We start from the raw sequence: 12,977 nt of genomic DNA on the forward strand, positions 1-12,977 counted from the left end.
AGCTGCGAACTGTTTATCACATCACATTAGTAACTTTATCTGTGCTCTCTTTTTAGTGTGAATGAGAAAGCAAACGTTCCTGTATCTACCTTTATTACTCTATCTACGGTAGGTACCTATGTGATACATTTCTAAAGTTACCCGTTACCACTGTAGCGAAAGCGAAACGTACAGTCCGTTCACTATAACTTTTCCCCTGCCGTCAATGTTGGCACCATTGCTTTGTTGTTATAGTGAACGGGTGGTGAACGGACTGTACCTTGGATGAAATGGACTGTACAATCTCAGAATAACGACTATTAGAAGTAGCCCTATTGTGACACTTACTGTTAGAGCGAGACAGCTAAATGCATTTAAGTTCATTTATTAGAACGTGACAAAATGATTATGTTTTGTCCTTATCACCGTGGCCACTTTTTTTGTTTGCCAAAATGTATTTGTACGTGAGATTTTGGCAAACAACGTGACAACTTCTACACTTCACAATTACATTTCAAAAGTAAGTACATCTGCTTGAGCGAGACGGACTGAGGGGGCCACGCTAGTTGTAACGGTGTTGTAAATCTATACATATCTGTGGGTGTGCAACAAGAATTGCACAAATTCAGCCAATCACAACAATTGAGATTGTAATAATGATTGATGCAGGTTTCCCGCAATCGAGGTGCAGATTAAATCATAGTAAAATGCCCACGGTGGCTAGCATCCAGAGCTGTACAGCCATTTGAAAAAAAAGGTCCACACGGACCGTCACGGACTACTGTCATGTCATCTATATCAAGATGAAAAATGGCGTTTATGTTGTGTTGAGAAATTACAATAAACACGATTGCGAACATCAATTGTAGTTATAAGTGGTAATCAGTGTTAATTTTCATTTTTGACTAGAATAATAAATCGTGGACTAATGAGTTTATTGACCGATGTCTGCCGTGGCTCCCACTATACCCGGTTGGTGATATTATTTTATTGGTTCCAAACCATTTATTTTGCGTGGTTGTAATGTATTTTGTATTAATGTGTTCGTAAAATAGTTTTATTTAACTCTAAAATTCGACAATAGTTTTATGCTGGCCCGATACTGAGAAAAAAACGTGAGCTAAAAAATGTCTTTATACGACCTATTTTCTACTGACGTTGCTCTTGCGTTGCTCCGCGTGACGCGTTGTTAGCGAATGTGAGTTGGACCCACAATAACGTAAAATATACCTGCTTAATTTTATCCTTTATTTGATGATTTAATACTGAAGAAGTTTTGTTAACTATGAAGCGACCACGATATTATTAATAGCTTTTGTTATGTGTAATTCATACAATATTATAATGTGAAAGGTCTATTACTGATGAAATTTAGTTCTTACCGGTAGAGCTTAGATGTTAGAGAGTAGAGACTGGCATTTTACACAAACATTAAAAAAAAACAAAATTCATGCACAGGAAGTTACAAGCATCATCTGCAATTTACATTTTAGTAGTTAAATACAGTTGTTGATTTTTGTATATACAGTCAAAATCTGTTACATTGAAGGGACCACAATTCTTAGGTCGTAATAGCAGCTAATTGTCATAACTGGTGTTAAATCTTTACACTACAAATAGCTGGGACTTATATTCTGGTTATTATAACCAATATAAGCTGTGATAGCCTACTGGTTAGGATGTTCACCTTCTAATCGGAGGTTGGGGGTTCGATCCCTGGCATGCACCTCTAACTTTTTGGAGCTCATGTGCGTTTTAAGTAATTAAATATCACTTGCTTTAACAGTGAAGGAAAATATCGTGCGGAAACCTGCATGCCTGAGAGTTCTCCATAATGTTCTCAAATGTGTGTGAAATCTAACAATCCGCACATGGCTAGCATGGTAGACTACGGCATGCAGGAGACCCATGCTATTAGATAATAGCTTCTTCTTACACTATTTGATCTAAAATAATTCATTTATTCTTTGACCAATTTATCTTTTTCTTTTACAAATAAAATGGATTCTTGACCCTTCAGTCTGTTGTCTGTACATCATGTCAAGTGGCTAAACAATTTACTTGGTATAAAGCATAAGTTATGAGGAGGAGATGTTCAAGCAAATTCTATCTTATATAGAGAGATTGTCTAAAAGAGATTTTTGTTTACTTAGGATTGTTCATAGTAACCGGGCATTGAGTGATCAGATCACAACATGATCGATTATTTCTAGATCACAGCAGCATTGCTCAATAACTGTCATGTTCTGATAGACAATGATATACAGTTTTTATAATTTTTTATGCAATATTCGGCTTATATTTATTTATATTTTAGATTCGTCAAAGCATAATTTTCACAAATCAGTAAGTACTAATTTACAAGGACAATTTATTGGGGCTAAGTAGCACCATGTCATGAGCAGAACATAAAATTCCTTAAAACCTTAATCCATGTGGATAAAGTATTGTAATCATCATGATGATCGCCAACCCACTACTGGGGTTTCTTCTCAGAATGAGAAGGGTATTGTAATAGCAGATGTTTATTGAACCAGCGAAGCCAGGTCTCTGAGTCGACTTGAGTGAATTAGAACTTGTCCGTCCGTCCATCCATCCTTCTGTCAGAGCCTTATACCTTCTGAATTACTGAACGTAATTATTTTAACAATCATTTAATTTAAAATTTATATGTATTTATATATTATTTTCCAGGATAAATGTATTCTATGTTCATATCCACAATGCAGCTATCTCTGTGCTTCACTGAGATTGGCTTAGCAGTTGAACATTTACAATATTGGTATGGCTTGTTTCAGGGGCTGACCCAACCAAGGACATACAAAAGCGTCGAGCAGGTAGTATTGGGTAAGCAAATATCACTAACTAGTGTAAACAGTTTACAGTACTCAGACTATGATCTGCTAAAACAGACTAACCTGTATGGTGCAATATGCAGCATACAATATGAACCGCCCACCCTCTCACTGCTAAGCATGCAGGAAAAATTGCGGTATTTGATAGCACATTCACAAAAATAACATATTTTTTAGAGTTCCGTACCCCAAAAGGAAAAACGGAACCCTTATAAGGATCACTTCGTTGTCTGTCTGGCTGACTGTCTGTCTGGCTGTCTGTCAAGAAACCTACAGGGTACTTCCCGTTGACCTAGAATCATGAAATTTGGCAGGTAGGTAGATATTATAGCTGACATTTGGGGAAAAATCTGAAAACCGTGAATTTAGGATTAGATCACACAAAAAAATTTAAATTGTGGTCATGAACTAATAATTAGTATTTTCAATTTTCTAAGTAAGATAACTATATCAAGTGGGGTATCGTAAGAAAGGTCTTCACCTGTGCATTCTAAAACAGATTTTTATTTATTTTTATGTATTATAGTTTTTGAATTATCCTGCAAAATGTCGAAAAAATACGACTGTAGTACGGAACCCTCACTGCGCGAGCCTGACTCGCACTTGGGCGGTTTTTATTTATGGAAAAATACAATCTATTCCCCAGATATAAGAATCGTAAATTTTCATCTATACTTTATTAATTTAATAAATAAAAAGTTTAGCTCACATAACACACAAAAGGATAAAAAATATAAAGTAAAATAAAAGTACAAAATAAAAATGAATAAAAGAGATTTCCCATTTTCTTAGGAGCTTTGGGCCCCCCCTAATATAATTGTTGTGTCACCATGGTTTTAATTTTATTTTGTAGACAAATAATTAACTCTTTATATTCTGCAAACGATTTCTATTTATTCACCCTGGTTATAAAGAAATCTTATTTTTTATATTGCTGATATTGAGGTTACATTTAATTAATACTTCTTCAAAATAAATGCATGTTTACGATTCTAACTGTAATTGTGGATATTTTAAATAATAGAGTGCAAAAAAGTCGTTATAAAACATAATCGTAAAAAAATAACACATTTAAAAAAAAAAAAATTTAAGTTTTGACACGACGCCACAAAAGAGGGCCCGTTCACGGGCGATCTCCTTTACATGAAGTAATAGAGAGGGCCAGTCAGTCATTAGCCAGCGCGTGCCAGACTTTCGTTATTTTATAAAAGCTGAAAGTTTCTCTGCTTATTGTCCCTAACACATGGAGGAATGATCAGCGACTATGAAGTTTTGATCATGATGGCTTTGAACCGGTAGGTAACAAAGGTGTTATAAATCCTAAGTAAAAGTATAAAGTCTATTTTCATATTTTCTTCAGAATAGTATTGGAAATCACGTGTTGCATTGCCAGACTCTGTGTCCTCGCAAGCACTTGCCAGACGCCCTTAAAGTTTAAGGACGTCTGGCAGTCGACGTAGTGTCCATTTTTCTTGTCGGCTCGGAATCGCTTTGCATATAATACTATGATGAATAATGTGCATATGTATTATAAGTACATACAAACTCCGTTTCCGTTTCTACACAGTAAGGCAGGACTTTGGGATTTTAACTGCTCTGAAACACCCCACCAAACTAGCGCCGTGCTGTCCGTGTCCGTGTATTCCGGCCGGAAAAGAGATTGCCCATTTTCTTAGGAGCTTTGGGCCCCCCCTAATATAATTGTTATGTCACCATGGTTCTAATTTTATTTTGTAGACAAATAATTAACTCTTTATATTCTGCAAACGATTTCTATTTATTCACCCTGGTTATAAAGAAATCTTATTTTTTATATTGCTGATATTGAGGTTATATTTAATTAATACTTCTTCAAAATAAATGCATGTTTACGATTCTAACTGTAATTGTGGATATTTTCAATAATAGAGTGAAAAAAAGTCGTTAAAAAACATAATCGTAAAAAAATAACACATTTAAAAAAAAATTAATTTTAGTTTTGACACGATGACACAAAAGAGGGCCCGTTCATGGGCGATCTCCTTTCGATGCGGGTGTCATCGTGCTCAAAGTCGCCAAAATAATGGCCATTGTAATAATGCGTTAGTGTTAAAAAAAGCTGCTGAAATATCCGATCCATGGCTTTTGCTGAAATATTTTTGTGTACTCAGGAGTACACCAGACACGCAGGTTGCTGTCCCTTTTTCCAAAATATTTATTTTTATTTCGCCAGATCCGATGAAGACGACGCAAGTGGTGGGAAATACACAAGGATGGAGGAGGATAATATTCAAGACAAAGAAAGATTTGCAAGGTAGGTATATTGACATTGATAAGAGAATTTCCCACGTTTGATTATAGTGGAACAATGATACCTATACTTAATTAGCCTCTACTTGAAAGCTTGCGATTCTCATAAGATTGACATCAATTTGCGTAAATACTCGTACTTTATTGTGATTGAAAACGTGACCTATCAGAGTTGATGCCTTATTGGTGAATTAGGATTCTTCTTAAGATATGTTAATTTTATTATTATAGTCTACTTTTATACTTATAGCGCGTATAGTCTGAATGGCATGTGAAAGCAAACAAATTGAGGCGAAGCCTTCGCTCACTTTTTACCTTTGAAGATCTTTATTTGCTTACCAGATAAAGAGTCAAAGTATAAAAAACTAAGAGTGACCTTATCACCAAAGTGATCTCTTCCAGCAGGCAACTGCGATCCTCATCTCTCAGTTCTATAAGTTCATGAAGTTCATAAGAGATGAAGAATCGCAAAAAAATTGTAGAGAAATACATGCTTTAAATAGTTTATTTACTATATATTTTGTTACAACATTGGTTCAATTTAAAACCACAGCACAACAATATTCATCTTGAATGACCACATTTGCACATTGTTATTGTGCCGATTCGGTTATACATACTCTGCAAGCTAATTTGTCACAGGGCTAAAAGTAATAATTAAATTTTAAGACGATAAAATTAGCACAGACATCAATTTTTTAATTTTTACCGAAATATTCACCGTTTATATCATGTTGCTCTTATCATCATGTTTTGTTGTTAGTCGTGAAAACCATTGCGAAATTGAACGCCGCCGAAGGAACAAGATGACGGCGTATATCACGGAACTATCTGACATGGTTCCAACATGCTCCGCCCTCGCGCGGAAACCAGACAAACTTACTATACTGCGAATGGCAGTAGCACATATGAAAGCATTGAGAGGTACCCAATCTTTACTATAATCACATTTTATCTTTCCGTTTGTGCATCACACTTAAAACATTGGACCGATTGAGACGAAACTGAGACAAATATTTGAGGTTTTTTAATCAAAATCGGCCCATTAGAACTGCAGATACTTTACTTAAAGTAAATATTTTACTTTGCATCAAGGTCACCTGCTAAGAATAAAGTTTTATTTAAACGTATGAAAATATTTAAATATTACTATTTGTTAAACAGGAGAACAACATTACACTTAGAAATCTGAAATATTTCTGTACCAGACATCTTTTTTCAAAAATGTGGCATATTTGCACTTGTTTCGGAGAATGATCTTGTTCTATTTCCTCTTTATTTTCATAGGTACTGGAAACACATCCACCGATGGTACATATAAGCCTTCATTTTTAACTGATCAAGAGTTGAAACACCTCATTCTCGAAGCAGCTGATGGATTTTTATTTGTTGTTAGTTGTGATTCTGGACGTATCATTTACGTCAGTGATAGTATAGCACCAGTACTTAACTACACTCAGGTAAAATATTGAACATGTTAATAAATTGATTTACATACAAATATTTGATTTTGTCTTTGTTTTAATTTGTACTATATTTTAAGGGAGAATGGTACTCATCGTGTTTGTACGATCAAGTTCATCCTGACGATGTGGAAAAAGTACGAGAGCAGCTCAGTACACAGGAACCGCAGAATACAGGACGTATTTTAGACCTCAAAACCGGCACTGTCAAAAAAGAAGGACATCAGTGTAAGGATTTATTTACCTTCTTTTAAAAATGTATTTTGTATGTCTTATTTTAATTTTTAGCAGGATTTTTTTTTCATAATTTGCACATCTAATATGTTACATGTTACAATAGCTAGGTTACATTTTAATAGATTGATGATGTTTTAGTTAATTTTTTTTTTAAATTACTTATCAATTTTTTTAATTTGACAAGCATAAAATTTTTTGCGTGCACACGAGTGAAGAATAATCTTACCGGTGTTGTCAATCAATCAATCAATATCTTATATTTGCCTGACTCTATTATAAGGAGATAAAGTTTGTAAGTTTGGATGTAGGGGGATCTCTGGAATAATGCTCCAACTAACTCGGACAACAAATTTTTCACTGATAATATTATATAACTACATTATTGCCGAGTATTATAGGCTACATCAAATGGACGATGTCGCGGAAAAAAGCTAGTACATTTACAAAGAGTAACACTTAGATTGAACATCTGGTACACAGCGTCGATGCGGCAAGTGATGGGGTCGCGGCGCGGGTTCATCTGCCGCCTGCGCGTGGGCGGCACGGCCGAGAGCGCGCACCTGGGCCGCCTGCGTGCGCGCAACTCGCTGGGGCCGTCGCACGACGGACACAACTACGCCGTCGTGCACTGCACCGGCTACATCAAGAACTGGCCGCCGACAGGTTCGTGCCCCACCAGAGTTGACCACGCATTATAGCGTTGTTCGACTATACAACTCGAACACTAGAACAATAACTAAGGCAAAATGTTTTTGAACTTTGTTTTAAGTATACAAAACATATCTAAAAGCGTGATACAAAATTAAATAGCCATTAACATCATCAATTTAGTTGTAACAAATTCTAAACCAAAAATATCTCTGTCTATTCTTTATTTAGTTATTGTTCTAGATTACCTTCTCTTCTACACTAACATATTCAAAGTCAATAGATTTGCAGCAAAGGAAAGTTATAAATCTATTCATTATTATTAACATGCACAATTTTATGTGTTGTGGGATATCAGATCTGTTTACAGGTATGCAGATGGATCGTCCGGTGGAGGATGAACTGCATGCGTCACACTGTTGTCTGGTCGCTATCGGAAGATTGCAGGTATGTTTTTGTTCGATGACAAGTTAAAGTCTGCGTGTGTGACGTTACAAAAATTACGGTGATCAGTTGCTCCGTTGCGACTTGATTGAAGGCCAACAAACAAACACACTTTCGCATTTATAATATGCTTATCTTATTTTTAGGGTTCTGTATCTCAAAAGGAAAAAGAAACCCTTATAGGATCACTTCATTGTCTGTCTGTCTGTGCATCTGTCTGTGTCTGTCAAGAAAACCTATAGGATACTTCCCGTTGACCTAGAATCATGAAATTTGGCAGGTATGTAGTCCTTATAGTGAATTTGTGGTTACATCACAAAAAAAAAACCGAAAAAAATACCCGAGTATGGAACCCTCGGTGCGCGAGTCTGACTCGCACTTGGTCGGGTTTTTGTCGTAATGATTCTATAATATATTTTTGTTCGTTTTCATTGAAAAAAAGCCGTGCCGCCAAGCGATTTAGCGTTCCGGTACGATGCCGTGTAGAAACCAAAGGGGAATGGGTTTAATAAAAACTGCCATACCCCTTCCAGGTGTAAGGGTGGTAAATTGGGCGGAATGGAAATATACCCGGATACGGAATAATCTACCACCTTACAAAGATTAGAGGAAAAAAATAATTTACTTACTTGATCTATCTACCTAGTAAAGAATAGAAGCTAGCCGTCGACTCCCTTGTAATGTATATGAGGTGTTATAAATGAAATTTGCTAGATGTTAGGCAAAATTGTTTTTAATGTAACTTTTACCGGGGTCGCTTAATACATAGTGATGGCTAATAATGCTTAGTTATTCTAGCTTAATGCCAAGACTTAATTTAGATACATTAGAATGCCTTAGGTAGATAGTACATAAAATCTATGTTTTAAATTTAAGATGCCATTGGCATGGAATAGACAATGACACAGTAAAATTCATAAAATTGTTTCAAAATAAAAGCTCAGTAGTAAAGACAGGGTTCTTACTGTACACATACACTAAGAAGGTTCACTAAACTGTTCCAGAATACAAACATTTGCTTACTTGTAGGTGCGAAGACTGCAAGGTAGCTGGACGGCATCGGCCAAGCTCCCAAAACTCGATTTAACTTGATTCTTCACAACCGAAATGTTTCATTACAAAGATTTTCACCAAGTCTTATCCATAGAATTAAGTTGCCAACGTGGATGTGCAAAAGAAATAAATACGGAAAACGAAAGCGAAAAACGGAAAACCGAAAACTAAAAACGGAAACGCAAACGGAAACGCAAACGGAAACGCAAACGGAAACGCAAACGGAAACCCTGTAACAAAGAAAAACAAGATTATAATTTGTGCTGTGTGAAAATTTCGACACGTGGAATTTTCCCGATCAAACACAACTCACCTATTGAACTCCTGGCCACCAATGGTTTTCAGGAGTCCACCCACAACCCATTATCCTCATTTATTTGGGAAGGTAAAAATAACTGGAACTGAAAGGGAAATCATGAAATTAGGATTTTCTCTAACCAAACCGCCATTTTGTCGAATCCACATTACTTGATTTTTCACTCACCATAATTGATGAAACATTGAAATACGTTAGGATGACTAAATTTATAACTATTGTATTTTCCCAGGCGAAGCCATGGGCGAAAAGGAGTGAGATTTTCCTGGAACGAAAAAATTCGTCTTCACATGTTGACTCCAGAAAAATTCTAAATCTCACCAATCGGTGTTGCCAGACGCAACCCGAGTGTGGCCGCTCTCATTTAGTTTGATCATGAAGCCAATTCATTTTTGAATATTTGCGGAACCTAAGGATATATTATAAGAACCGTTTTGTTAATGACTTAACAATAAACAAATGATATTATGGTTTTATTTAATTATTTTGTTTTATTTTTACGACAATTGACAACGAAGCAAACGCCATCTATTGTGGCTCGAATGAACTCTGAACATCGACCCACGCGTAGTTCTGCACCTTGATGCTAGGTGGCACCAACATACTTTGAACAAAATTGATTTTTATTAAAAGCGAAACGCTAGTTAGTAGTTCAAAATTTACAACGTCACAATACTTCCCCTCCTACGAAAAGGTTCAACAGGTTGAACCACGCTGCCCTCAGCGTCATCCAACAACTACTAACAATTTGCCTGAAACAAACAAAAAAAACACAGAAGTTACGCGTGAACGCACATCTACTACTAACAAGGAAAATTGTCTAACAAAATAAATATACTGAAAACAGTGTAAGGTTTTATACATTATACTTAACTACACAACCCTAACTTCTAAAAAGAATATATACAAAAAAACTTCATGGTGTCTAAGACACTTGAGTGGAAACATCTTGGCATCATTCTTCAGCTGACTGATAGAATGCGTCTAGGCCTACGGTGGTTCACTCTTTTAAACTACCATCTTAATATTTGTTACTCAACAAATACGGAAAAACTGGTTGTGAACGGGTCCATCTGATATGGCAACCGTTCTCTATCCCATTCGGAAAAATAAAACCGAATCAAAATCGGAATATGAGAAAAAAAAAAACGAAATAACTCTCCTAGAAAATAGATCTCGGAACAGAATCGGAAAAATAACAGAAATGATCCATTATCTAGAAGGAAAACGAAAACAAAACACAAAACCCCCCCCTTTTCGTTATCCCCAAAGTACGATATTTGCATTTTTACTTTCTCAACCGGTTGGTCTACCACAAGCATTCCAATCATCACATATTCATCCCTACATACATCCACTACATTCCTCCTCAACTGAACCATGGTAATGTAACTGTTAACTCAGAACATCACTACACTCATTCAAATTCCTAATTGAATATTGATAACTTAAATATTCAAACAGTTTAGACCAAACTAAGTAATGGCAAATATCTACTTCTTAATATCCTTAATATGCCAAGTGCCTATTGGGTGGTTGTCAGCTACTCTAACTAGTTCATAAACCAAAGGTGACAAAACCTTGACAACCCTGCACTTTTCATACTTAGGTGCCAGCTTAGCTGCGAAAAAATTTGTAGCGTCGCTTTGTGGATAGGTCTTTTTCCACACTATATCCCCAACAGAATAGCTTGCAGACCTACGCCTTAAGTTGTAATGCGTTGCATACTCTGCATGAGCCTGAAACAAATTTCTCCTAACCTGACCAAATATGTCCTCCAAATTTCCAAACTTTCCTGCGTATTCCTCCCTTGGAATTCCGGCCTCGTACTCCTTATCCGTGTCCTTATAGAAGGAACCATTTAAAACCGGTTCTCTAGCGTGGACAAGGAAGAACGGGGAGAATCCAGTGGATTCATTAACCGCACTGTTTATGGCGAACTGGACCTTGTACAGGTTTTCGTCCCAGGACCTGTGGTTATCTTTCACAAAAGCGGCTACAGCAGTCATAACAACCTTATTGTACCTCTCAACAAGGTTAACTTGCGGAGTGTACAGTGGTGTGTAGTGTAATTTCGGAATATTATAACGCTTAATGAGATTACGGAATTCAGATCCTGTAAATTGGGACCCATTGTCCACAATCACAGTCTCTGGAACACTATGGTTCAAAAATACAAAATTCTCTAGCGCTTTAACAACAGCGGCACCTGTGGCACGCCGTAACGGAAACAACATTGTATATTTCGAAAAACAACACGTCACCACAAAAAGAAATGTAAATCCTGATTTAGACCTAGGCAAAGGTCCGACTAAATCAGCCGAAATGACCTGAAAAGGTCTCTCGCAGACTTTAGGCTTCCCTAGCAGACCTGGAGTGGCTGATGTCGTGTGTTTATACGCAGAGCAAGTATCACAATTCTTAACGTACTCAACCACGTCCTTATACATACCACGCCAAAAATATCTGAGGGATAATCTGCGATGAGTTTTGAACACACCAAAATGACCTGCAGTTGCGTCTGCATGGTTTTGTTGCATAATTCTAAGGATGTCGTTCTTGTGGACTACCTCTTTCCAGTCGAACTCACTGAGAAGCTGGTATTTACATTTACTGTAACGATATAGTTTATCGTTCAAAATACAAAAATTCGGAAAATTTGCTGGATTGATTTTACAGCCATTAAATGTTTTGTCATACCAGTCATCTACCAAAACTTGTTGACTAGAGTTATCATTACGATCACCAACTACATCTACGTGTATGAGTCTCGACAAGGTATCTGGAACTACATTATCACAACCCTTCCTATGTTCGATAACAAAATTATACTGTGATAATCTACAACCCCATCTGGCGAGTCGTCCTGAGGGATTTTCTAAATTTAAGAACCACTTTAGGGATGCATGGTCTGTGATAATTGTGACTGGCTTGGAACCAAAATAAGCCTGAAATTTCTCCACTGCAAAAATCACAGCTAGAGCCTCGCGTTCCGTCGCGCTGTAATTCCTTTCGTTTTTATTTAGGCTCCTACTGACATACGCAATGGGATGATCGCAACCATCGGTTTCTTGCGTCAGCATACCGCCAACACCATATGCAGAAGCATCACAATGTATTTTGAATGGTTTTTCAAAATTCGGTACCGCAAGAACAGGTGCGGTTACCAACGCATTCTTCAATGTATTAAATGCTACCTCTGCCTGTTCGCTCCACTCAAATTTAGGTGCGTTCTTTCCTTTACTCGTTAGTCTATTGAGTGGTGCAGCGATGGTTGAAAAATTCCTAATAAAGCGCCTGTACCAAGAACAAGTGCCTAGGAAAATCTTTACCTCCTGTGCAGTTTTTGGGGTCGGAAAGTTCAAAACTGCGGCAACTTTTCCAGGATCTGTGCGTAAACCAAATTCATCCACTATATACCCTAAATATTTCAAAGAGTTTCGAAAAAAATTACATTTATCAAAATTTATGGATAGTTGAGCCATTTTTAGTTTATCCAGAACTCTGTTTAATAAAATTAAATGGGTTTCAAAATCAGCAGAACAAATAACAATATCATCTATATAACAAAATACTATTCCATTTTCAATATCACTACAAAAATTTTGATTAAATAACTGGTCCATTAACCTCTGCTGTCGTGCTGGTGCACCGCATAGGCCAAACGGCATGACTTTAAATTTGAATAACCCT

General features: G+C 36.6%; 1 protein-coding gene across 1 annotated transcript in view; it reads left to right on the forward strand.

Moving 5' to 3' along the window:
* The first annotated feature begins 769 nt into the window (after positions 1–769).
* tgo (Aryl hydrocarbon receptor nuclear translocator homolog tgo) overlaps positions 770–12,977 on the forward strand; it is a 31,334-nt gene continuing 19,126 nt past the window's right edge. The window contains exons 1-8 of the mRNA XM_069504111.1: positions 770–951; positions 2,778–2,826; positions 5,047–5,127; positions 5,887–6,047; positions 6,411–6,583; positions 6,667–6,814; positions 7,304–7,486; positions 7,842–7,918. Of these exons, the coding sequence (XP_069360212.1) occupies positions 924–951; positions 2,778–2,826; positions 5,047–5,127; positions 5,887–6,047; positions 6,411–6,583; positions 6,667–6,814; positions 7,304–7,486; positions 7,842–7,918 (900 nt within the window). The 5' untranslated portion in view covers positions 770–923. The remainder of the gene's footprint in view (positions 952–2,777; positions 2,827–5,046; positions 5,128–5,886; positions 6,048–6,410; positions 6,584–6,666; positions 6,815–7,303; positions 7,487–7,841; positions 7,919–12,977) is intronic.

This window comes from Maniola hyperantus, chromosome 2 (assembly GCF_902806685.2).
Source record: "Maniola hyperantus chromosome 2, iAphHyp1.2, whole genome shotgun sequence".
NCBI lineage: Eukaryota > Metazoa > Arthropoda > Insecta > Lepidoptera > Nymphalidae > Maniola > Maniola hyperantus.